The 26871-nt window shown below is 41.9% G+C and overlaps 1 protein-coding gene across 1 annotated transcript; it reads right to left on the bottom strand.

The window, feature by feature from the left end:
- Positions 1-566: 566 nt before the first annotated feature.
- LOC146394204 (uncharacterized) lies at positions 567-26439 on the bottom strand. Its single transcript, XM_084918457.1, has 10 exons — positions 26342-26439; positions 23752-24022; positions 21757-22177; positions 18397-18504; positions 14605-14801; positions 13593-13792; positions 13453-13511; positions 11397-11564; positions 7135-7362; positions 567-3014 (listed from the first exon to the last, which is right to left on the bottom strand). Exons 2-10 carry the CDS (start codon positions 24013-24015, stop codon positions 2872-2874), a joined length of 1788 nt encoding a protein of 595 aa, XP_084774583.1. The 5' UTR covers positions 24016-24022; positions 26342-26439; the 3' UTR covers positions 567-2871.
- Positions 26440-26871: the final 432 nt, after the last annotated feature.

Raw genomic sequence — 26871 nt, 5'->3', positions numbered from 1 at the left:
ACCTCTCTGCATTGAATCATATCTGTTATTAACCTCTGTCTCTCTTCCACAGCATGTCTTTATCCCGTCTTCCTTGTCTCACCCCAACCGGTCGCAGCAGATGGCCCCGCCCCTCCCTGAGCCTGGTTCTGCCGGAGGTTTCTTCCTGTTAAAAGGGAGTTTTTCCTTCCCACTGTCGCCAAAGTGCTTGCTCATAGGGGGTCATATGATTGTTGGGTTTTTCTCTGTATCTATGAAGCGCCTTGAGGCGACTTTTGTTGTGATTTGGCGCTATATAAATAAAATTGAATTGAATTGAATTTAGATAAATTCCTGCTCTGCTTCTAGAAAGAAACACATGTAAAACCTTAGCTTGTACTATATTTTTTCTTACTAAGTCTACTTATTTCTGACTTGGTAATTTGTGCTACTCTTATTGTATTGATCAACAAAACTGGACGGTTAATACAGGAAATTCATTAAACTGTAAAAACCAAACAAACAAACAAAACTTTTACATCCTTCCAACCAAGAGAACGATACTAATTTACTAATACTAATCCTCAAGTTTAGCAGGTTAACAACAGTCAGCATGATGCAATTTTATTGAAAATACAAAAGTGAACATCAACACACGAACACACAGCCAAATATAATCATCAAAGTGCTGTTTCCAAAAACAACAGAAACACGATGCAAAACCAAAGCAGATAAAAACAAACTGATGGCAATGATTAGTGTCGTTTGATTAAAATGGAAATGTGGTACATCTTTAAATACATAATGTCTGCTGATTGGATTCACATAACAACACAACAAATGAGGAGCAAAAGGAAGCAAGCATTTAAAACCAATCAAAACAAATTAAATCAAATATACAAAGAACGAAACGTGTTCACATGTTCGCAGTGGCCAAGCTTGAAATCAGTGCAAACAGCAGAAAGTGACAAAATTCAAAACTAACATCCTGTGACTCAACAGCACATTCACAGTTGACAATAACACGGACACATTTTTCTTGAAATTATAAAGCAAAAAACCTCTTTTTTAAAAATATTCCCTTCATACCTTAATATTTCCTCTGTAAATACAGACAAAGAGTCTGTGTGAAAATGACCTGGGTTTACTTACATACTTTTACAGCTGTAACAACTATGTTTGTGTCTCTGTCTGAGTGAACTTTGGAATTTAGACAAATGGTTACAAAGTGTCGTTAAGCTTCTCATTAAGATCATTTCTTTTTAACTTATTTTGCGATTTCACTAAACTTTGTGAAGCAGGAGGAATGTAACTGTAGTCTTTCATTTAAAATCTGAATAAAGTACACAAAGTAAATCCTCGAAAAGCCTTTTAGTCATCAGGACTGGATGTGTCCTGGCAAACCCCGAAATTCCAGGTTGACAGAAATGATAGTGAAATGAAAATCCAGATATCCTTCCTTTGTATTCTCAAATAAATGTAACAAGACTTTGCACATCTTTAGAAAACAAATGATCTGAAGAACCCTCGCACTTCTTTAAAAACATTAGAAGCAGTTAAAGGCTTTAGCAGCAACAATCTGCAAAGATGAGAGACACACTGAGCCTTCGTTAAGGTTATTATTGCTTTATATCAGCTGGAGAAGAAATGTTCTGGCTTATAAAAAAGAAGAAATCAAATGCGTCTCCTTGTACGCCTCTGAACTGCCCTCAGAGCAGCTGGTACTTTCTGAAAGACCCAGTCCCCACTTACACCTATTCATCTGCAGAGTGCACTGGATTCTCTTCAGTTTCTAAAAACCTTGAAAGACACTTCACTTTCATTTTCATTTTTGTGAGTGGATGAAGTTGCAGGAAGGCAAATCTTTCAGTTAGCACAGTTGATAAGAGGAGATTGTGTTGGTGTGGCCAAAGTGTTTCCTCTGTTTTCAATTTGGTCTCGCTTCATGTCCGACTTGGCTGACACGGCTGCTGAGTTTCAGCTGCAGACCCGCTCTCATCCCAGTGATGACCATTCAAAGGTCAGAACAGAAGCTGCTGCACAGCGTGAGCGGTCAAACAGGGACTTCTTCTTAGAGACTCTAGGTTTAGAAATGTTTCATCATATTACATATAAAGAGGAGGAAAACAGCATTCCTGACTTTATCCAAATGTTTTACCTTTTTAAAGCTTAATTTGAGGAAAGAAAAACTTTCTTTTGTATATTTCCAAAACTGCTCTGAGGAGCCAGACTTGAAGAACTTTCCCTCAGTCGAGTGGATTTCACGAGCTTTTTGAAGAGGGTTCCAACTTGTTTTTGATCTATAAACATTTTCAGCAGATCAGCGAAGTTTAACTTCCTGTGTGTTTTAAAGTAATGTTACATGACTGCACCCAGATAAAGGGGACTTCATTTCATGTTTTAGATTGATTTGGCACAAACATGTTTTCTTTAAAACCCATAACAACCCAAGTTCACTGCAGCTCCCCTTGGTCTGCTTCATTACACTTACACACACGCCTAGTTTAATGTACAGTTACTTTATGCAGACCCAGAGTCTGTTAAGTCTTTCTCACCTCGCTCTAATGCAAACAAGTTAAGCTTCCTTGAATATAAAGCTGTTAGTTTTAAAACGGTCCATAGCGACATCCCGTGGATCAGCCAGAATTCCCTGCACCTCTAACTGAAATGTAACTGAAAAAAAAACCCACACAAACTTAAACTAGGAATGAAGTGAGAAATTATTTAAAACACAAATATGGCTCGTTGCTGGACTTTAAAATAATAGATTTAAGATTGAGTAATCAAACGCTGCCTCAAACAAACGTTTCATCTCTGTTGAGGATTCAAACTAACAGCGGCTGCTGTGGGATTTGAGCTGGATGAGAGACAAAGCAGAGAAACTGCAAAGTGACTTCCAGCTGCCGTCTGTGCTCAGTTCATCCAGGCGTAGGCATACAGGCCGTTCTTCCTCCACAGATCACACTGAGGAGAGGTGTAGTTCCTGTCCACCTCAAGGACGTCGGACAAGAAAGCAATGGCTGATGGGTACTCGGACCACTTTGTCTCCACCTTACCTGCAAGGAGTAAAGAGAAACAGTGTAACTTTAAGTCAAAGGAGCTTGCAAAGAAAAGCGTCTGGACTTCTTTAAGTTACTTGAAGACGTTTCACCTCTCATCCGAGAAGCTTCTTCAGTTCTAAGGTCAAATGGTGGAGAGTCCCAGATATAAACCTAGTGGGAGTATCCCCCCACAGAGGGACAAAAGGACCCCCTGATGATCCTCTAATCGCCTGAGCCAAGGTGTGAAAGCGGGTGTGGGTCCCAATCAGCCAGAGTTTCGGGTGTGTTCATTGTGAAACCTGGCCCCACCTTATCATGCGAATTCCTGAGGTCAGATGGCCCAGGATGTGAGTGGGCGTTAAGGCGTCTGGGAAGGGATCTCAAAACTGGATTATAGATGGCAGAGAGTTGGTGTCGTAAACCCCCGCCTCTGTTCAAAGATGGTCGCTCACAGTGGACATAGATGGCTTCTTTCACTCCTCTTTCAAACCATCTGTCCTCTCTGTCCAAAATGTGAACATTGGCATCCTCGAAAGAGTGTCCTTTATCCTTAAGATGCAGATGGACTGCTGAGTCTTGTCCTGTGGAGGTGGCTCTTCTGTGTTGTGCCATGCGCTTGTGAAGTGGCTGTTTGGTCTCTCCAATGTAGAGGTCTGGGCATTTCTCGCTGCACTGTACAGCATACACCACATTGTTAAGTCTGTGTTTTGGCGTTTTGTCTTTCGGGTGAACCAGTTTTTGTCTGAGCGTGTTGCTGGGTCTGAAATGCACCGGGATGTCATGCTTGGAGAAAACTCTCCTAAGTTTTTCTGATACACCGGCTACATAGGGGATGACAATGTTGTTGCGTCTGTCCTTCTTATCCTCCCTCGCTGGTGTCTGGTCTTCTTTTCTGTGCCTCTTTGCTGACTTTAAGAACGCCCATTTAGGATAGCCGCACGTTTTGAGTGCTTCCTTTACATGTGTGTGTTCCTTCTTTTTTCCTTCAGGCTTAGAGGGAACATGTTCTGCCCGGTGGTGTAGGGTCCTAATTACTCCAAGTTTGTGTTCCAAAGGGTGATGGGAGTCAAAGAGGAGGTACTGGTCCGTGTGTGTGGGCTTCCGGTAAACTTCGATGTTGAGTTTGCCGTTCTCTTCAATGTGCACAGCGCAGTCCAGGAAAGGACTGGACTGCGCTGTGCACATTGAAGAGAACGGCAAACTCAACATCGAAGTTTACCGGAAGCCCACACACACGGACCAGTACCTCCTCTTTGACTCCCATCACCCTTTGGAACACAAACTTGGAGTAATTAGGACCCTACACCACCGGGCAGAACATGTTCCCTCTAAGCCTGAAGGAAAAAAGAAGGAACACACACATGTAAAGGAAGCACTCAAAACGTGCGGCTATCCTAAATGGGCGTTCTTAAAGTCAGCAAAGAGGCACAGAAAAGAAGACCAGACACCAGCGAGGGAGGATAAGAAGGACAGACGCAACAACATTGTCATCCCCTATGTAGCCGGTGTATCAGAAAAACTTAGGAGAGTTTTCTCCAAGCATGACATCCCGGTGCATTTCAGACCCAGCAACACGCTCAGACAAAAACTGGTTCACCCGAAAGACAAAACGCCAAAACACAGACTTAACAATGTGGTGTATGCTGTACAGTGCAGCGAGGAATGCCCAGACCTCTACATTGGAGAGACCAAACAGCCACTTCACAAGCGCATGGCACAACACAGAAGAGCCACCTCCACAGGACAAGACTCAGCAGTCCATCTGCATCTTAAGGATAAAGGACACTCTTTCGAGGATGCCAATGTTCACATTTTGGACAGAGAGGACAGATGGTTTGAAAGAGGAGTGAAAGAAGCCATCTATGTCCACTGTGAGCGACCATCTTTGAACAGAGGCGGGGGTTTACGACACCAACTCTCTGCCATCTATAATCCAGTTTTGAGATCCCTTCCCAGACGCCTTAACGCCCACTCACATCCTGGGCCATCTGACCTCAGGAATTCGCATGATAAGGTGGGGCCAGGTTTCACAATGAACACACCCGAAACTCTGGCTGATTGGGACCCACACCCACTTTCACACCTTGGCTCAGGCGATTAGAGGATCATCAGGGGGTCCTTTTGTCCCTCTGTGGGGGGATACTCCCACTAGGTTTATATCTGGGACTCTCCACCATTTGACCTTAGAACTGAAGAAGCTTCTCGGATGAGAGGTGAAACGTCTTCAAGTAACTTAAAGAAGTCCAGACGCTTTTCTTTGCAAGCTCCTTTGACTACGATGACCTGGATGACTGAGAACCTTCACAGACATAGTGTAACTTTAAGGCATAAAAGTATCAAGGCGGGAGGTGGACGAGGTCAAATCCCCTCGTTTTCCACCACACAGTGTACAGTATGTTTTCCTTTTTAAATCTGCATCTGGCCAGTTCCTTATCCTTTTTGGCTGCCTCTGAAAGTGATATCCAAAGAGGAAATTAGTGGAGTCAACGTGTGTCCCGCTCCCTTTGTAGCCATCTGTCACCACTGTTGTATCAGCCACTCCTGTGAGGGTGTGCTTGGGTCTGAGTAGTGGATGTTATATCCATCAGAATTTCAGATGAACCCACATCTCTGTGTGTCCGACCATTTACTGCCCACCAGTGTGCTAAGGGGTGAGCGATATAACCTCAAAATCATGTCAATATCTGGAGAAAACGTGTGATAACAACTGATGATATAGAAAAAGAAATTACTCGAAGCTCTCCTTTACCATCATATAACTGGATCCATCATTTCAACCCAGCATTTGCTCTTCGTGTCATATGGAGTGCGACTAGCAAGTGAATTAGTTTGAGTCATTTTTTAACTTTGCAGTCACCACCTGCTTGTGTCTCCCACCTTTGGTGAGAACAGTTTTCATGCATAATTTTCAAAGCGTTGTGCTTTGCTGGAGGTTGTTGGAGTAGCTTCGGTTTTACTAAATCAATCATTGGACACGTGGTATGACACGCCTGGGTTTTTCTTGTTGTAGTCCACACTGAAAAATATAAACACATGGCGTGCTCGTAGCAATGATGTGACAATATGACACTTTCATGTAAAATTGTGCACAATATGATACGGCACAGTCTGCAGCACACGCACATGTGCCGGCAATCAGCCACAAACAGGCTTTAACCCTTCAAAGCAAGCAAGTGGATCAGCTACACAAAATCTCACCACCTTACATTTGTTACAAAACGGCAAACTATCGACGGAGTCCAAAATCTTTGGGAGCCAGCCTCAAATTGCCATCGGTGTAATGCTGTTTCATTTTCAGCATTGGCGGCTGCTGCTTAATAAAGACACGCCGTGATGACATGAATTTCAATGTACAAAGGCAAAGAAAAGAAAAAACACGTCACACTAATACACTGAGTCATCAAATGAGAAATCCAAGGTAGTTCCTTATGAGCCCTTCATAAGGCTAAAAGTCTTTTACATCACATTTTTCGATGGATGAGGATTGTTTCTGCTGAATTTGTTCAAAGTACCTCCTGAGCTATAAGTTAACTCACAGGTACACTGAACAAATGAACATCAGCAAGCTCCGAGCACTGCTTAACAAAGGGCACAGAGGTCAGCTGATAGAGATGTGCAGAAGAAGAAACACCATTTAGTGTTAGGAACCTGCTTTTATCTCGGATGCTAAGAGCAACCCTATTCTCTTATTGTTCTCTTCTGCTCCTTAGAGGAATTTTAGGGGTCATTTTCTGGTCCTGAGTGGCAGCAGTGAGGTGGGCGAGCAGCACAAACACTGATGTGTAATACAAATACAAAAAGACGGGTTCTTGCCATCATCACATCACATCTGATAAAGTAGGGTTTGCTCACTTTGATTTTTTTTAAAACACAAAGTGTAGCACCTCAGTTAACTGTTTCCATTCCTCTTCCTTAAGCCTACTTTCTTGTGATTGGCTGCACCTCGCAAACAGAAGGTTTAGGCAGGTGGCATTTTGTTCATTCTCAAGCACAGAGATATCTTAACTTGTCTATTAGCCTGAAGTTTTGGCTCACAGCAATTACTTGCAAAGACTTATTTGAAGCCCTGAATCCACTATTTTAACTCCACACACACAATAACTTCTCTTATCTATGATTTACGAACAGCCCTCACCTGTTTTGGCAAAGCTGACGAGATTGCGTGTGATGAGATCCTGAAAGCGCCGGTCCTTATCGGAGAGAGGTTTCCCTAAAATGAACTCCAGCCCTCCAAAGAACGCCACGGCATCCAGACAGTGGAAGGAGAAGCGGCTGGGGAATGGCAGCAGGTCGCTGGACGTGTTGACAGGTCCGGATGGCGTGTGCCTCACCACGTAGCGATACACCGGACTTTTGAGAGCAGCTGAGAAATGGTTACAAAAGAGCTTATTAGACTGTCAAAAATGACAAAAAACCAAATGTATCCTGCTGGAAATGTTCCACTTTCTATCTTCATAAACACAAAAGAAAACAAATCCTGCAGTTGCAGCATCAATGCCTCTTTATTAATTGTTGTTATTAAAATTACTCTTGTCACCTGAAGAAAAAGAATCTTCAACCAAATGTCAAATGTGAAAAACACTTTTGACATTTGTTTCAAACATTTCAAAAGAAACTTTGAATTACGCAAACATTGCTGACATTACACAGGTGGAAGCGACCTCACATCTTTTTTATGATTTCTTTGCTTCCACAGTGTCAGAAAACTGAAAATGTCTGCAATAGTTTCTTGAAGCCGAAGGCGAAGTCACCACATTCTTTTTACCATCATTCCTCAATATAATGAGAAATAAATGTACCAACACACTAAAGCGAATACGAGTCGTGGACTTTAAAAGTAACTTAAATGGAAAAATAGTTTTAGATTATCCATCTGTCCTCTGGCTTATTAATTAATTGGGCCTTTGTTGAAGCGACTCTAGTTTGGATTTATATTTTAATGCTTGACATTCACGAATATGATCAAACATTTTTTGGGAGATTATTTTAGCAGCAATTCGATGTGTCTGCAAAACCTCTGATGCAAGTCAGCGAGGATGGAAGACCAGCTGGATAGAACATCCAATGACATCTCATACTTTTTGTTCTTTCTCGACACTCATGACAGGATGAAATAAAAAGCTTAGCTACACTGTTGCTGATCCCTCACTTGTGAAATCTTGGGGCAGCAGTCCAAACCTTCCTGAAAAGTAGCAAAGATTTAAAACAGCTGGAACTGTGAAATATTCATGTTTTTAAAGCTAAAACTTCAAATTGCCTGCATGTGACACATTCAGGGGCTAAAGTTAAGTTCTTGTACTCCAGTTTCCTCCCTTAATCCACAGACGTGCATGTTAGCTTAACTAGTGATTCCAACAAGGCTGTGAGAATGAACGGCCATCTGTGAAGGACCCAGCTTCTCACCCTGTGACATCCTAGACAGAAGTGTCATTCATCACTTCAGAGATCATGTCTCCACTGCTCTACAGTCCAGTGGCATTACATCCCGTAACGTAAGGCTTAGACGCAGTTGCTCAGCATAGGAAACCCATTCCATGAACTGTTCTTCAGCTAATTTGACGAGCACATGAAGTTTGGAGGTCTGTAGGGATTGGCTCTGCAGAAAGTTAACAACCTCTGCACATCCACTCCATGATTTCATGTGGTCTTCCACTGTGTTATAATACCACTAAAGGTTGACTGGAAATTTCCTGACTGGGCTTGTTGCACAGGTGGTGTATTATCGTGGTACTATGCACCTGTGGCCATGGAGGTGATTAGAACACCTGAACCTTCAGGGATTTGGTTTGATGACTGAACACTTTTGGCAAATTAGGGCGTGTGAAAATTGTTGGAAAATAAGTATATAGCAACAAAAAATGTTAATATGCAATGAAAGTGTAATGTGAGTACATACAGTCGGTATATTTCTGTTCTAAGAAACATAAAACCTACCTAACTGTGTTTTTTTGGTGTTACGTACATTTTTAGAGTCAAATGTTATTTGAAAAGCTTTTTTCTATTATTTAAGCCACAAACAATATTTCATTTCTTGCTGAAACCAACATGTAGGATCCTTTTGAATCTCCCATTTATCAGTCATTTCGAGCCCAGATTGACTGTGACTCAGCAAGAGATGAAAAAAAAGACAAAAAAACAAACAAAAAAAACCAAGCTGCACAAGATAAAAAAGCCAATGAAGCAAGTGGAAGAAAAATCACCCAGGATGCCCTGCAGTCGCCTCACACAACAGCTAAATGTCACTTTACTCATAGTTTCACCGCTGACACCAAACCTACACGAAGCACAATGGTGCCATACTGCAAAGGAAGGAAGGGGGCTTGTTACTGTGAAAAGAAAACGACTTGTAACATATATTTGTGTTACATTATACTAACGTGTCGGAGGAGATCACTTCACTTTTGGTATCAGCAGAGAAAAACACTCAGCTTTTGTCGCTCTCACTAAGAACCAATAAATATATCAGAAAGTATTATAAAGTAAAGATTATAAAGCAAAGAAACAAAGAAAGCAAATAACTTCTGTTCTCAGATACTCTTACTGTAATATTTAGATTTTCTTCTACTCAACTACATGTCAGAGTAGGGTTGCTCTGGGTGATGGATCAATATTATCAATATGAGGTATATGTTACACTTTGATAAAGTTTAATATAGCCACATCTTTGCTTCTAAATGAATGTGTGTGGGGATCCATCATCATCATCTCCAAACTAGAATAAATGAAAAGACAGTGTGCTGCAAGAGGGCAGCTACCAGGGCCATGGCCAAGACTAAAGCTGAGCACTGCAGCCAAGGAAAGGTAGACAGCTTTTACTTCCTCTGCCTCTTACAATAAGGGTATAAACCAGTATGCTGACTAAGCGTGCTGACTGAATCTTGACTGATGTGGTGATTGGTTAGAGCAGTGGTTCCCAAACTTTTTTTGCTGGGCCCCCCTTTGTTTTACAGAAAAATCCCCCCCCCCCCACGCACAAACACATCTTCCAACCACACACGCCCATGTTTTGCTCCATTGCAGTTTATTTCACACCTCAAACATTTAGTGAACAATTAAGCAAACACAAGTAACCTGCAATAAATTACAGGCAGTAATAAAATAAACTACTAACTCTTTTATGCTACGTCCGCACCTACACGGGTATTTTTGAAAACGCAGCTGTTTCGTCCATGTAAACGGCGTTTGGAATCACAGAAAACTGAGATTTTTTTAAAACTCCTTTTTTGCGTTTACGTGTGGACGAGCAATACAGAGTTCGTCACGCAACGTCAAAAGGTATGTGCCTTTTTCCACGTCACGCTGTGCGCCACATTATTGTTTACATGAGATGAATTGCAGAATGACAGATAGAGACGAAATACTGTTAATCTGACTGTCTGCAGGTTTTACACATTTACATACACAAGCAGTTACTGTCCCTCCATTTACAAAGGCAGAGGCGTCACAATGTGATTATTTTACATGTAGTTGTTTTTTTCCCTGTAATAATATTCAACATTGCTATCAATACATTTTTCAAAAATGCCTCTCTGTGCAAAATGGGTTCAAAAACATAAACAGCTGTGGGATACTGTTTGTCCGTGATTTGAACCGGGGAACAAATCGTGGCAGGATCAGCCTGATATTATTTGTATCCCGCTGTAACTTTACTGTATGAAGAGCAAACATCTCCAAAATGTCAGGAGTAGTTAGTCATTACAAGAAGTGTTTGTGAACTAAAAATCAAGAATGTGGGATACTGTTTGCCCGTGATTTAAACAGCCCAGCGCTGCTCCCGACGAAGGGAAAACCAATCCTGCAGGGAGACCTACCTCGGCACTTGTGCAGGTGAAGCCAAAGGGCAGATTTGCTTCACCATATTTTCTAGTCTTTGGCTTAGAATGAAGTTGGTTTGGAAACATGTTCAGCGATGCTTCATCTCCTGCTTTGCGTTTCTGTAGGCGCCCGTGCTAGCAGTGTCCAAGCGTTTTGTTTTTTCCCCCCCCTTTTCATCCCGCGCCCCCCCTGCCATGGCTCTGCGCCCCCCCTAGGGGGCGGGCCCCACACTTTGGGAAGGTCTGAGTTAGAGAGACTCAACTCTAATCCCCCACATATACTGGTTAGAGTGGAGACAAAGTGAAGCCTAAGATGGAAATTGGGTGTTGTGAAATAACAATTCAGTCAGAAATTGGTCAAACTTTATTTAACCAGTTACCTATTTTTCACAGAGAGATACATCAGTAACCATGGTGAGGTCTCCACTTCAAAACACTTAGATGATCCACTCTGCTGGTTTTCCAGCTGCCACTTAATCATTACTGAGCACTGCACATCTGGGTTAAAGCTCTTATTATGGGAGAACCTATTATCAATATTATTATTATAATCATGATATTATTCAGTGATCCATGAGTTTACCTGCAGCCCTCTGGGCCAGGTCGTTGTTGGGACAGGTGACCCTGATGTCAGACACCATGGTGGTATAGGACCTCTCTGGGCAGCGGTCTTTGGTTGGACACCAGGCTGAAGATGGATACAGCCGCAACGCCTCCTTGACGAGACCGTCGCCAAATGACTTAAGTTTAGCTGAGAGGAAAACGACACAGACAGTTACAGTCCACACATAATATGTTATCATGTGAAGTGCTTACACAGATTTTCCTGTTTAAACTCAGTTTCAGTCCCTGGCGTCATACGTCAGTGAGCAGGATGCAATCAAACAGAACAGTGGCCCAAACTATGAAACTGGATTTGGGCTTAGTGAGGTAAAGCCTAGTTTTCAGTGTCAAGAGCGTGGTTGACTTCTTAATGGGCTACACTGTCATGGTACTTTATAGAGCACACCTAACCTGATTTTCTAAAATCTTTTTCCTCCACGCTAATAATTTTACCTGATCAGGTAAAAAATATACAGTAAAAAAACCTTGAATGTTAAGCACTTGGCAACAGTAAGGAGGAAGAACTCCCTTTCAACAAGTAGAGACAGTAGAAAGCCAGGGTCTGCTTCAAGGCCCAATATCTTACTAATATTTTAGGAAATTTCTTTCAGTCTGTTTGTTCTTTGCCTATCCTGACAACCTTTCATGTGATCATGTGATTCACATCTGTTAGATGTGTTGCTAGGAAACCCAGAGTGTAAGTGAGACTGACCTTGTTTGAATGAATGATTCTCATATTTAGGATAAAGGTTCTGTTACCAGCGTTTCCCTGAAGCCTCAGTCACACAGACCTAGAGAGGGGGCGTGGCTAATCACTACGCAAAATTCTGTATTCCATGAGTAGCTGCTGGAGACGGCCAGCAGTTGCGAGGTGAAATGGATTCCTGAGAAGTATACGATGCTCAACATTTCCTTGGTTGCAGGTTGCAGCCATAGGGTACTCTATGGCAGCGGGCCCCAACCTTTTTTGCGCCACGGACCGGTTTAATGTCAGACAATATTTTCACAGACCAGCCATTAAGGTGCAACAAAATACAACAAAATAAAATGATATGACCGAGACAAAAACTGTGGTATTTTGTAAAAATAATAATAAACACGAATCCACTTTGTAATTGTGTAACTTTATTAGCAGCGTCCTCCTGAAATGCGCCAACAACATTGAGAGTAACATCCTCCTCTCTGCACCTTAATGCTCTCTGGTCGCTATGGTAACGCGTAAATATTTCTTTCAAAACAAGACGCACAGCTTCATCACGGGAAAAGACCCTGAAAACCATAAATTTCACACCGGAGCCTCAACTCTTGCGGCCCGGTACCAAACGACTTACGGACCGGTACCAGGCTGTGGCCCGGGGGTTGGGGACCGCTGCTCTATGGTGCAACCAATACACACACACAGGCATGTTTATTGGGCCATGTTTGTAAAGATATTGATTCATTAATGATTCAAATATTCTCAATCAAATTCCCAAGCCTCCTGTGACTACATTCAACCATCACTACAAAGCACTAACCCTGATCTTGGTCTAATTCCCTGAAGCCAAGTGGCTACAATCTTACAATGTTACGCAGCCATATTTTGCACAGACACAATCACACACACACTGAGAGAATCCTTGATCGTGGCTCAAGAGTTGGGAGTTCGCCTTGTAATCGGAAGGTTTCCGGTTCGAGCCTCGGCTTGGACAGTCTCGGTCGTTGTGTCCTTGGGCAAGACACTTCACCCGTTGCCTACTGGTGGTGGTCAGAGGGCCCGGTGGCGCCAGTGTCCGGCGGCCTCGCCTCTGTCAGTGCGCCCCAGGGTGGCTGTGGCTACAATGTAGCTGCCATCACCAATGGGTGGATGACTGGTTGTGTAAAGCACTTTGGGGTCGTTAGGGACTAGAAAAGCGCTATACAAATACAGGCCATTTACCATTTTGCCATAGCAGTCATTTCTTCCAGCACAGTGGCTCCATGGTTGCTTGCATGCGATGCATTTAGAAGACGTCTACAAAAAAAAACCTGGGTTACACCCCCTTTAAAGCCGTTACCTGTTACAAACCACGTGTAGTCCCCCCAGGTCCACTCGGAGATGTTTGTAGATGGAGGACTGTGGAGGAAACACAGCACTGAAGTGGAGACTCATCTCAGCACAAGCTGAATGTGGAGAAACTGAAGCAGGTGAACTCACGCGAAGTCAGCCTCTTGCTCTGTTGTTCCAACAAGGAAAGGGACGTCACTGTGCTCTCCTTTCTTCTCCCACAGCTCAAAAGGGGGTGCTTTGAGGACGTAGCCGTCCACTACTGCAACCGGGCCGATGGATTTCCCTTTGGTGGGGAGGTCAGTCATCTCATCTGCTGCCCAGGAGGGGTACTCCTGCCATGGGATGGCCTAGGAATACATGCTTATTGTTTTTAGCATAAGATTCAAGAAGAAGGAAACAAACTTATATTTATCTTAATGGTTCTTTTGGACAGGAGAGGAGCACAATGTATGTAAAGACGACCGGTCCACAGTGAGTTTAGGTTTCGCTTTCATAAAACACGACTATTTTTTAATTTGTATTTAACAGAATTACGGGATAAAATAAGATGGAAACTGCTCTTTTTCCAGTCTCCTGAGTGGCATCTTGAATCACTTACTTTGACATTTTAAAAACCTAATAACAGTAACCTGCAGTCTGATGACTGTCACAGTTTTAAAAGTTCAGCTGTCATCATCATTTCATGACATACATTATTCATAATTCCTCCCGGGGTCATCGTCATGTTGAAATGAAGCTCTTCATGTACCTACAGGTTCTCTTCTCATCAGAGGATCCTCAATTTAATGAAGCTCAGTGGTGTTTGAGGGAAAGCTGCCTGTAATCATGGCTGCAAATTATATTTAGTGTCCCATTTATTCATCAACTGCATAGGAAAATTAGAGATGTCCAGGTCTTTTGATACCTGGACGTGACATTATGAGCCATCAAAATGAAAAATGTAATTTTAATTTTGATCAAAATGTCAGAACCGTTTGGAAAGATGAGCTACGAATGAGATATTTCCTGATATCTTTAGACATTAAGGAGAATATTACAGAAATTAACGTTTTTCTGTTATTAGATTTTTTATTACTGTCATAGCTTCGTTGCCTTTCACAGATTTTTTACAGCAAGGCTCTCCAGTTAGGATGGATTGTCTGCCTCCTCCTCGCCCTACCTGCAGGACCTGTCCGATAGAGAGGCGCCTCAGGCAGGCCAGATCTCCGCAGCCCGTCTTATTCAGGAACGCCAGGTTGTCCACCTCGGCTTGTTCCAGGGTCGCATTGTAAATGTACGAGCCGCTCATGTCCACTGCTGCATGAAAGAGACCCTTGGCTAATGGTGACATCATCAGGGTCCACACTGACGTTCCACCTTCAGGAGAGCAAAGTACAAAAATGGGAGCAGCAGCTGGTTGGAGGTGATGGAGCGGTTCTACTGGTTTGCCTTATTATTAAATACATAGGTAACATAGCAAGCACCTGCACGTTCAAACTCTCCCAAAAGATGTGAAGTGTACACTTATGTTTTTAGGACTTTTAGGAGCAAGTAATTATCTTTCATGTGGTTGTGGAAGAATTTTGTCCCACTCTTCTTTACAGATCGCTTCAGTTCATTGAGGTTTGTGGCATTCTCCAGTTCTTATTAGGTTCTGTGATAGCATTTCCATCAGGTTGCACTGCAAAAGGGATTTTGAAATTTCTGGTATGAACATAGTCATAAATTATTTATAAAATCGAAATTATTAAAATTAGGAGATTTAGTGAAATTACGGACACTATTAATTATGTTTAAGGCTAAAAATAATATTTTGCCCTTTAAGTTACAAAGAGTATTTTTATTGTGTTCAGGGGGAGAAGATAGCAGAAGGAAATTTTATTTTAAGCATCAGTTAGCTAGGACTACACAAAGATTAATGAGTCCAACGGTTAGGGGTATACGACTGTGGAACTCTCTTCATTATAATTTAAAGAATTGTATAAATTTACATTGTTTTAAAAAGTGTTACATGCTTAAAACGATAACTCAATATGAAGAATGTGAATGAAATTGGAGTTCATTGAAAAAGGATCCATTATAATTTTTTGTTTTATTTATTTTAATTTTATATTTCTCCTTGTTACTATGTGGAGTGGTATATTCTGATTATAAATTTGTTGTTTGGTTTGAGTTAGGACCGGAGATAAATGTTAATGTTAGTTTGTTCCCTGATTTTTGGTGCCCACTTGTAATATAAGTTGGATTGAAGATAGGGGGCAGGGTTTAATAAGAATATTTTCTTCTTCCTGCTCCTTTTCACACATGGTTGTAGTGCTTTATTGATAGAAAGTGTGGTTGGTTTGTTTGAACTGTTGTACCAAGTGTGAAATAAATAAATAAATGAAATGAAATGAAATAAATTGCTGATTTGTGCATTTGGACCATTCACACACAGATTGGTGCATATACCGTATGTTTCGGACCATAAGGTGCACCGGATTATAACCTAACCTCATATTGTGGATGGATTATCTCAGTTGTTCTCCTCACTGAAGTTTGGTCCATTTACAGCATCCTAACCATTGGATTTTATCCAGTTGAAAAAGTTAACGTTCCACCTCCACTGTGTTTATGTTATGCTAACATAGCTGTGTCGCTAGCGATCACATAGCACATCCTTATATACCAGCTAGCCCAACTTCAGTAACCCTACAAACGTCACTGCTGTTTAGTTTTCTGTCTTCATTTATGTTGGAAGTGATAGCAGAGCTGTACGTTTGAATTTCTTCAGAAATCTCTCAGTCAGAACATGCTATATCATGTTTAGGTGGAAACTAGCAAGCTAACTTCCTGCTAACTTCTAACTCCGTTAAATTTAATAAATTCTGTTTTCATGGATGCCTGGATGTTAAACTTAATTGTTACACCTGGTAAAGCAGCAACGCTGATCATTTTATTAAGATGAAAGAATTTAGACAGTTTTTAACTCTCAGTGATGCTGCAGTGTTCGTTTGACTTTGGGCCCTGAAGAAGATGGAGTTTAGGACCCAGATTACTCCGCGAGGCTCCTGACGATGCTCCAACAATCCATCAAGCGCAGTGTTGCCAACTTAGCGACTTTGTCGCTATATTTAGCGAGTTTTCAGACCCCCTTAGCGACTTTTTTTCTAAAACGCGACTAGCGACAAATCTGGCGACTTTTTCTGGCGTTATTAGAGACTTATTTATGACGACTTTTTGACGTGAAAGCGCGTATTGCTCTTACTCTCAATAAGCAGCGGGTGCTGCGGTGGGCACCTCGCCCGTGCCAAAGCGCTCACAGGCGGAGGATAGTCCTCCCCCAGCTGCTATCAGGGCAGGGCTCCCGCACTGACTGTAACGCAGTCAGTTCTTCTTTCACTGTTATGTTGTTTTGTGGACCACAAAGTTTAAAACTACTTATGAACACACACACACAAAGTAACTCCAACAGAGTGCCTATTTCGGGTCACTTTTGCCGGTCCAAGCCCGGATAAAGGAGCAGGATTGGAATTGTGACATTAAAAAAACAATAATTGCTAAAAGAAATTTAATTTGTAGTTCTAAATAAATTCTAAATGCATTTAAGACATTTTTACTGACTTTGTCTCTTCCACGATGTTATTTCTCTCTCCAGCAACGTAGGTTACAATTACATTAGCATGACCAATTATGCAAATTAGTTAATGACGTCATTTAGCGACTTCTAGCAACTTTTAGGACAACCAATAGCGATTTTCCTTCCTGAGGAGTTGGCAACACTGATCAAGCGGTGCGGCTTCGTAGCTTACCAAAGTCGCACTAAAACATTTTTGACAGATTTTTGAGCGCCGTGTACCGCATAAAATCAGTTCGAGGTCAGTAAGCACAACCAGAATTCGTACATAAGGCGCACTGTAGATTTTTGAGAAAATTAAAGGATTTTAAGTGCGCCTTAAAGTGCGGAAAATACGTTACCGTAGTTAGTAAATTGTTCTAGAGCTCTTGTTCAGTGGTTTGCTGCCGTTTTCCCTTCTAAAAAGGCCATTTTGTTCAATATTTTTCTAATTCTTCTGTCACAAACTTCGTGAAGCAGACTGAGTCTGAAGTGTAGCTCTTTGGTGTTCTACAGTTTCTCTGAGCCTTGGCAGATGGTTTGACCCAGGGATAAATTTGCTGGGGTGCTAAGACTCTGACACTGGTAACATCCGCCTGAATACTCCAAACCAGTAAACTGCCACAGCTTCTGTTTTTATAGATACTTTAGCAATGATCAGTTAATCAAGGGCATTTCATTAGCATCACCTAGCTGCCAGTTAGCCTCTTCAATCAAATTTAAGCAGTGACCATGTACTTCCACAGGACTCTAATGTCTACCACTGCAGACGGTTTGATTATCGCCCTGTTTAAATGATATGGTCATAAAGTATACAAAGTATACTTGCTACTGCCATTAATACAATATAATACTGTGGAAAACGCTGACACCACACCCATCTCTTTTTATCAGTTTTTTGTTTTTACTTCAAATGACAGTTTTCTTTATGTCAGTATACACTGCGTTCATTCGCAGTACAATACTGACCAAAATACAACCAGCACATCTGTGCTTAACATGATTTGTCTTTTAAATAACTGTTATACGACTCTGGCAGTGTCTTTAATGCTTCTGTAGATTTGATCAAATCGCTGTAACTGCTTTGGGCATTCACTATAAATAACTTTAATGTGCACATTCCCTACTAGCAAGTAAGTCACTACTGTAACTTCAAAACATAAGTGAGTGTTATATTTTATAATCACAACACCACATGACAGATCTAATCTGTGTTCCTGTTAATATATTGTATCTCTTCTTTTAATTAGATCGAATCTTTTCTAGGACACAGAATTCGTCATAAAACATTCAATCCTTTAGGGTAAGTTTGAGACTGCATGTGTCACAGCATGTCCCAATGACACTTTTAATGATTTTTTTTAATACTGTTTATACCTGAGCTCTGTCCAAATATGGTAACTTTGCCAGGATCTCCTCCAAACACACGGATGTTCTTCTGAACCCACTTCAGAGCTGCGATCTGATCCAGGAAGCCATAATTCCCTGCAGAGGAGGGAAGGGGAGAGTTGAGAAGAGATCGATTAATCAGGTTTTGATGCAGCCTTTTTTCTGATGTCCTATTTTCTCAATCAGAAACCAGCTTTCTGTGGTGTTCTGGCAGCATGAACTAAATTTAACTCATCTCAAGCTGAGGGAGCGAGGAAATGGGGCAGGGGACGATTACAACTATTAAAAATGAGCAGTGATAGTGAAGAGGACAGAGAGGAGGCTCTGGAATGCCGAAAAGGAGTCGTGTGCCCCGCCATCACACCATCGTGTCATGCAAGGCTCTGTCACATCAAGGTCACAGTGGGCTTATTCGAGTTGCGTAACAGAAATGACCCACTTGACTCACAGCGCAAAAATGCAAACAAGCAGGAGGAAGCCTCGGAAAGAGCTCCATTTATAAAGATCGCATTAGCATTCATTAAGTATACACATCTTAATGGAAGGCTATGGACTTCTCAGCATTCCCTCTAACTGAGAGCACAATGTAAACACCATAAATATTAAAAGGGTCGGTTTAAGTGGTAAATGGCTTGTAAGAAAATACACTACAGCCATTAGAACTTCTTTAACTCCACACGATGCACTGCAGCGACCTAACAGAAGCCGTTAAAAGCTCCCTGCAAGTGTCACTACTTCTGAAACTCCACGACGCTAATTAGGGTCTTTAACTGAGCATGTAAAAAGGTTTGTTTGTTCAAACTCGGCTGCATTTTATTCCACTTTATTTGTTTAGTAAATGGCTCACGGTTCACCTCTGAGGGAACCAAACAATAATGAGAACGGGCCTGAAGACGGAGCTCAAGCTGTGTCTCGGTTCCACATCGCATGCCAGCTGCGTACGCTAACCGTGCGGTCGATGGTGACGGGGAAAGCCTTTGTAGTTTAGAGGCTGTTAGCCAGACTGTGTGAGCGATGGAGTGGTTTTAAAACCTCATTAGTAAGCACAGACAGCAGAGTGAATGACCAAGTGGACAGACTTGTTATGTGTTGCTGTTGGTAAACTCACACTCTCCGTCTCTTTGTGTTCTCATCAGTCTGCTGTCACAAAAGCACCGAAATGTCCCGATCTAGCTTTCCAAGTCAGTCGGGCAGATATCTGATTTAAATATGTTGATTCTTATAATCTATCACGCATCATATTTCAGTGTTACCTCAAAATTCTAATATTCAGATCTTTGTTACGTGTTATAAATACCCAGCGTTTGGTCATCTCACTGCAGGCTTCTCAATTCAGTTTTATTTATATAGCGCCAAATCACAACAGTTGCTTCAAGCCACTTTGTGAGGCAAAGATAGTACAATGATTCCATTTTTAGCTTATAGTTTCAGATTATATTTAAAGTCGATGAATAATTATCAGCTACAACTATTCTACTCTTGGTCTCCTTAAGTTACTTTGACAGGTCAAATAATTTTTACTCATCTTAAACTGGAGATTTGTGCATTTTGAAAATACTGGAATAAGCTCGTATTTTCAGGCTCATTTATCAAATATGGAGTTTTGGGCTGTGAAAAGAAAACATGACCACTTATTCCATGCCTAGAACTGCAGAGGATGTCATTTTTACCCCACAGAAATTATTGCAAAACCATTACTATGGCATGCTGGATTGCCTAGCAACACGCCCGTTTACACAACAACACAAGGCTGCTCTAACATGGGTCACAGCTAGCAACAGCTGATTGATAAATGAATTTAAAGCAGCGTAGTTAGGTAAAATATGAATAATTAATGCCGGGCTGAGGATGCAGAGCAGAGCGGGGCAGTGTGTGACCAAGCGTGTGGAAAACCAAGCAGGTTGCTGTCTGTACAGAGCAGCAGGGGAACGTAGCTAAACTGAGCAGGGAGCCCAGACTGTGGAGAACTGATATGATGCTTAAAAACGAAGTGAAATCCACAGCCCGGTAGCCAAGGTTTCAGGACTGTGCGGAGCGCTCAGGCAGAGGTGGACAAGATAATGAACTTGGACTGATCTACTATTACAATATTTTTTAAATGCTTTTCTATGATTTTGTATTGAGCTGCAAGGTCGAGTTTAAGATTTAGGCAATAGCTGTTCAGTCTATTTCACAGCGGTCTGTTTTTATACGGTCTATATTTCAGTGCAAATAATGCCAAACTTAATTTTTAACTTTTCATAAAGTTCTTCTTCTGTAAGAACTACATTTTTTCAGAAGTGTTAGCTGTTGTGTTATCACTTTATTCTAATGTCACTGTACTGGGCTGCGACCCAGTACTTGTATTTCTGACTTTATAATTTGATATATTGTTCATAGTTTTGGTTTCCTTTAGTTCTTAGTGATTATAGTCCTTCCTCTCTTTGTGTTGATCTTCGCCTGTGTTAGTCTCTGTTCCCGTGTCTACTCTGTACTTTTCCCGTGTCCCACGGCTGCGTATTGTGTCGTGTTTCCTGTTTTACTTTGAAGGTCTGTGTCTTATGTCAGTGTATTCTGTTTTGCTTCCTCCCTGTGTCGCAATGTTTATGGAGATTCAGCTGTGTCTCCCTCCTGTACGCCATTTCCTCGTTTCTCTCTGTGTATATATAGTTTGTGTTACCCCCGGATTACCTCTGCTCTCCATCCCGTTTCCAGGTTTTCAAGTTTCTTGTTTCTAGTTTCAGGTGTTATTCCATGCTTAGTTTTTCCCTGTTCCACCTGTTTGTAGTTTGGTAGCAGCCAAAATAAAGACTCACTTTTTGTCATTATCCGTTCTGGTCTCCGTTTGCCTGCACTTGGGTCCACGCTCCGCTCATATCCCGACAATTTGCCTCGCAGATCGTGACATCTAATCTGTGTCGTAGCTTCATTTTAGGTCATTGATATTATAGATCATTGACAAAACTAATAAAGGTATGAAAAGCCAGTGGGCGGGGCTTGTGCGCTGACATAATTGTGGTGCTGAGATCTCCTCTGTCACTGACAACATACAGAGGCAAACGTAGGAAAAGCTTGTTTAGTGTGAAGCCTTTAGGCTCACAGGGGAGAGTTGTATGCACAGTGACCTCATTATTTGAGACATTAACCATGTTAAAATCCATTGCAACAGGTTATATAAGTATCAGAAAATTGGAAGAGTTGAACAGGTCTCCTTTAACCTTTCCTGATATCTGACAAATGTCTTACACAACATGTATATTCATTAGCTTGTTTCAGCTAAGGCTTCAGGCTACAAATATCATGCAGCCAGTTGTTTGCTGGCTGCAGTAAAACACTCCACATTCGTCCTGCTGTGCATCACCGACTAACCTGAGGTGTTTCTTGGAGAACCTTCTCTCAGCATCTGTAGGGCGAGAAAGCCAAAGGCATTGAGTCTGTAGTTGAAGCTGACGTAAACCACTTTTGTGTCGGCGGCGAGCTTCTCCGTAGGCGAGTATCCCTTCTCTCCTCCACTGAGCATGTGCAGGTATCCTCCGTGGATCCACACCATGACGGGAAGCTTGGCGTCAGGCTGCAGGGTGGGGGTCCACACGTTGACGAACAGGCAGTCCTCCTGGCCCATCAGCTTCCCCGTGCTCGACAAGGGCCTCACCTGAGGACACATGCTGCGAAAGTGGCCCGCATCGATAACCCCACTCTTGCATACCGGTTCAGCTGGAGGAGCCCAGCGCAGGCCACCAACAGGTGGAGCAGCGTAGGACATGCCCTTAAAGGAGTAGGCTCCATTTTTCTACAAAGAAAAGATTAAAAATGTCAGAGCATACTTGTTGTACTTTCCTGAAGATCTGAGTTTTGGAGGAGGATCCCAGGACCCACTGCACTGTGGTGGATTTTTGTGTGATATGTATAACTATGTAACTATATACACTATAAATCTATGTGCACTGAACATATATATTTTAACTTTCATGTACAGTCTTAAGCGCAAGACATTTTGCTTCACCAAGGTTTATTAAGGTTTTACAGTAACAGGGCAGTTAATGCTGTTGAGAGTTGAATAACTCACTCTCCAGCTCCGGTAACTAACCTTCCCTAATACACACTCAACGTCTTTCATGCAGCACAACCAAAACATTAACAATGTAACAGAGATCCTGCACACATCACAATAAAACGTCATACGATATAATCACACTCACACACACACACTTTGAACCCACACTGAAGTGTTTTTATATATGAGAAAGCATGTAACCTATGTAGTTATAAGATTATATGTTATAAGATTGTGCCACTTGCTGTATAAGATTTAATAATTAGGATTAATGTGTGATGTTTGACCGTGTCATGACCTATTGTGATAAGCCAGAGCAAGGGGTAGTCAGAGTCCTGACTGGCCTTTGGCCAAGACCTTGGCCGCTACCTGACAGCTGTGTTTGGATGGGTGGGAAAGTTACCCAGCAGCAGGGGGCGGGGATACTGGTCCCTATATATTAAATGACCAGAGGACACCCCCAGCTCGTTTTTCCCCTCTGCTGTTGATCTCTGTCCGTCTCTGTGTTGCTCTGCTGTCTGTGCTTAAGGCTGTAGACCCCGGGGTTTTGCTTTGCTTGCTTTCTGCTATGTAATTCTCTTGCTAAATGTCTGTATGTATTTTTCCTGCTGTTCATATGATTCAGTGTATTAAACTCTGTTCCAAGAATTCTACTCTTTTCCAGAGCATCTTTTTAAGTGTCTTGATTTTAATTGGATCTAAAAGGGTTGGATCTCCACATCGTTGGTGGGAGAAGGTTATCAGGATGGCTTCAAAATTTGCGACCACAGCACCAGTGCAGGGTCTGAGACCCGGTTCTGGATTTCACCCCGATACTCGAAGCTGATCCGGGTGCTGTTGTCTAGAATATAGACGTCTGTGTGTCCCTGACCCACCATCAAACAGTCAGGCTGGTGTTCTTTTACTGCTTTTAAGCAGTTTATTAAACAAACTTCTTCTTTTTTTTGAGAAACATAAAAAAAACCTCAGTGTGCGAAAATGATCATTAAAAATAACTGAATGTAAATAAACTGAGCTGAGCGCTGACTGCATGAAACCCATCCTGCAGCAGCCGGCTCGTGTTCACAGAAAAAAAGAGACAAATTCGATCACGAGCTCTACTTTGTTATTTCTGCAGATGAAGCACAAATCTTGTGTGTTGCAGCATCCTGGGGAAGTGAAAGCAAGGCTAAGCTAGGTTAACGATTACATTTGGTACAGGATTACAGTTACAGACTTAAGGAAATGAGGGTTAAATGAATTAAAAAGTAATTTTTGAAAAGTGGTTGCAATACATCTTAGATCTGATATTATGAAGAGTACAAACTCACATATCTTCCTCTAAAGTCGCCACAGTCAGTTGACACTTGGGCGAGTCCCGGTGGAAGCGTCTGGGCTATGTAACCCAGGTAGGCGGCCAGAGCGAGCAGAGCGAGCACGCCGAGGCAGATGAGGAAGATGCAGCGTTTGGACAGGACCAGGAAGGGGCTGATGTAGTGTCTGTGATGCACATACTGGACCTCCTCCTCATCCTCCTCCTGTACCAAGTAGCGGTACTCGGTCCTCTCTGGAACCTCGAATGCATCCTCATTCATCTTCACTCTGGGTCAGGAAACGGAAAATGATAATGACTTCACCTCAGACCAGATCAGATCTCGTCTGCATGAGGGGGACACGGGAATTATGGTCCGTCCAAAATGCATGTTTACAGGTTAGACATCACCAAAACACACTCCTCACACATCAGGAAGATTTCTATCTGATGCTTCCAGCACCACAGTCACTGGGATGATATTAGTCATGTAATGAGCAGTGCCTGCTGTATAACAAATATGTGCTTTGGTTCTCCACAAAAAATAAAGAGCAGCTTGATCAGAAGCCTTTAATTGAGTTTCGCTCCAAACCAGCTGTCGTATATCTTCTATATAAAGTAGCTCGGGTCCAGCTGACCCAACATCTCTGCAGAGAACTTCTGAAACATTCTTCCAGGCTTTTGTCAAGCTCTTGATTTAGAACCTGATTACGAAGTTACCCATCGGGGTGGATGACATTCTTAGCTTTAAAAAACATTTCTAAACTTTTTGTTTATACCCTCACTCTCACTGCCTCATAAACAAGCTGAAGCCTCCATTTATGGCTCTAAAAATGAGACTCCCATGTAAAAATACCCGACTATAAAGCACTACAGAGAAAGTTTACAGCCTGCTACAAAAATACAAACTGTTTATTCTGTTCACAGCAGCTGTAAACGAGGTCATTGAACTGGAACTCGCCGTTTGTGCTGCTGGTGCCCGTTGGAGCCTTTTAATGTAATTATCAGACTGATCTGCTGTGTGGTACAGACAACCCAAGACATCTGTACTTCGGTTGTGGTCAGTGTTTTATTAGTCTGTCACTCAGCACTTACAGTATTCAAGTACAGTTTATGGCTGGAGCTTGCTAATCAGGGTAGTTAACATTCAATTCAATTCAATTTTATTTATATAGCGCCAAATCACAACAAAAGTCGCCTCAAGGCATGAATCGATAACTTGGCAGTCCATGCTTTCATCCAAATAAGACTCCAAATAACTAAAAAAAAATAAAAACACACATGAAGGGTGGAGCTTAAAACTTGGAAGCCAGAAGCAAATGAGTGATGTCACAGTGGCCCCCATCCTTCTTTTATGTAAAGTCTATGCATACATCAGGGTCAGCAGCTGTGCTACAGAGGGAACAGCTGATTTTACTGATATGCAGTGTGAATTGTGGCACCTTGTGTATTGTTCTTTGTGTCCTGCTGCGAATTCTAACCAATCTGTTCAGTTTACCTCAGGACCAGCTGTACAACGTTCCCTCCACATTCCCCCCATTCCACATTTGTTCCCACCGGTTTACAAAATAACAAGAAACATCAGGAAGAAACGTGCCAATTAACAGAACTACTTCTACACAAACTCCAAAATGACTAACAGACAGAACAGGCAGCAGCTGGGTTGACTGAAATGCAGAATACAGACTGCTCAAATCAAAAATAAGATTTTATATCCATCAAAACTTTGTTATCGCTGGTATTTTTCATACGTTCAAATAATGAGAAGAACTTCTACTTTGTGACAGGCTTCTAGTAACAACAGTCTAGTAAGAGCCTAAAGACACGATAACAACTTGGTTTGACTGGTTGAAGTGAAGTGAAAATGAGTGAAAAAGCAGCCAATTCCCAAAGAAACACGTGAAAGCCTCGAGAACTATTGCTGAACATTAAACAAACACGAAACTCTGTCTCCCCGGAAGAAGAATATGAAGACATGAGGAGCGGCTGTCCGACACAGCACCGCAGACGTGTACCGAAAATACAAACACACAAAACGGGAAAACGAAAAAAACTGTGCGGGAACAATAACCGGACGTGCCAGCAATAAATCAGAGCTGCCAACAGGTTACAGCGACTTCAGCATGTAGGCTCAGTGTTTCAGCTGCTCGGGTCACAGATTTCTCTCACAATTAACCCAAAAAGAAGACGAGAAGCAAAAAGAGCGAAATCAATTTGTCTGACGTTAATATGCTGTCAGCGCTTTTCGCCACAATGCGCTTTTCCCTCAGCTGCAAACAAGTTGTTCAAATGTTATAAACAACTTGTTGGGCTGAAATCTGTCAAACTTGTTTCTCAGGATTAAGCCTCAAACAACATTCGTGTCACAGGTTAGAACCTGCAATCAGTTTTCAGCAGTGACTTTTATACATCCCTGTTTTTTTAATCCGGGTACAAAGTGTCACAGTGACATAAATAACGCATAAAAACAAATCCCTTTAAGGCAGTCGATGACTTTTGGGCATAACACCGTTCCTGCCCTCAATCTAAACTTCCTCTCGCTCGACAGATTTATTACTAACGCCTCAGATAACTGCAGAAGAAATTAACATTGCAGTTTCTTAACTTACCATGTCCTATAAGCTGCCAAAGAACGCAAGGAAGCACAAACTCTCCAAAAACCTCAACAGTTGACGCATTTAGTTCTCCAGTGGGCGGAGCGCGGACATGCATGGACATTTAAAGGGACACGAAACTTAGAATATACGGTAAAATAAATAAATAAATAAATAAAAGGATTTAAAAATCGGCCCTGATTAGCTAATCACAATGGTTAAACTAACATACACCCCAAACTCCGTCTGTGGATTTCCCGTGTTTGTCTCATCACACATGTGTTTGTTAATAGGATCGTTTCTGATTACTAGTGCGGGCCAGCAATGCCATGTGTAACTGTATTAAATGCAGTAATATATTACAGTAACATACCAGGTATAGAAGGTAAACAGTCAAACCATGCTTTTTTCTTCTGCCTGACTTGTGCTACAACCAGACCATTTCAGTTTCTGTGCAGGGAGGAGGAACATGGATATTACATGTATTTTTATTGCACAAAAAAAAGAAAGACGAGACTGCAGTGGAGAAACGCAAACTGTGTACA

The sequence above is a fragment of the Perissodus microlepis genome, chromosome 1 (genome assembly GCF_051167445.1).
Source record: "Perissodus microlepis isolate ML-2025 ecotype Zambia chromosome 1, ASM5116744v1, whole genome shotgun sequence".
NCBI lineage: Eukaryota > Metazoa > Chordata > Actinopteri > Cichliformes > Cichlidae > Perissodus > Perissodus microlepis.
The sequence above is the reverse complement of the archived record's forward strand: the minus strand, read 5'-3'. Positions and strand labels throughout refer to the sequence as shown.

Coding starts and splice junctions, on each gene's coding strand:
- LOC146394204 (XM_084918457.1), bottom strand. CDS start 24,015: ATGAATGAGGATGCATTCGAGGTTCCAGAGAGGACCGAGTACCGCTAC. Junction 18,505..21,756: donor TTCTCCAAGAAACACCTCAG/GTTAGTCGGTGA, acceptor CCTCCTCTGCAG/GGAATTATGGCTTCCTGGAT. Junction 13,793..14,604: donor CTATCGGACAGGTCCTGCAG/GTAGGGCGAGGA, acceptor ATGTATTCCTAG/GCCATCCCATGGCAGGAGTA.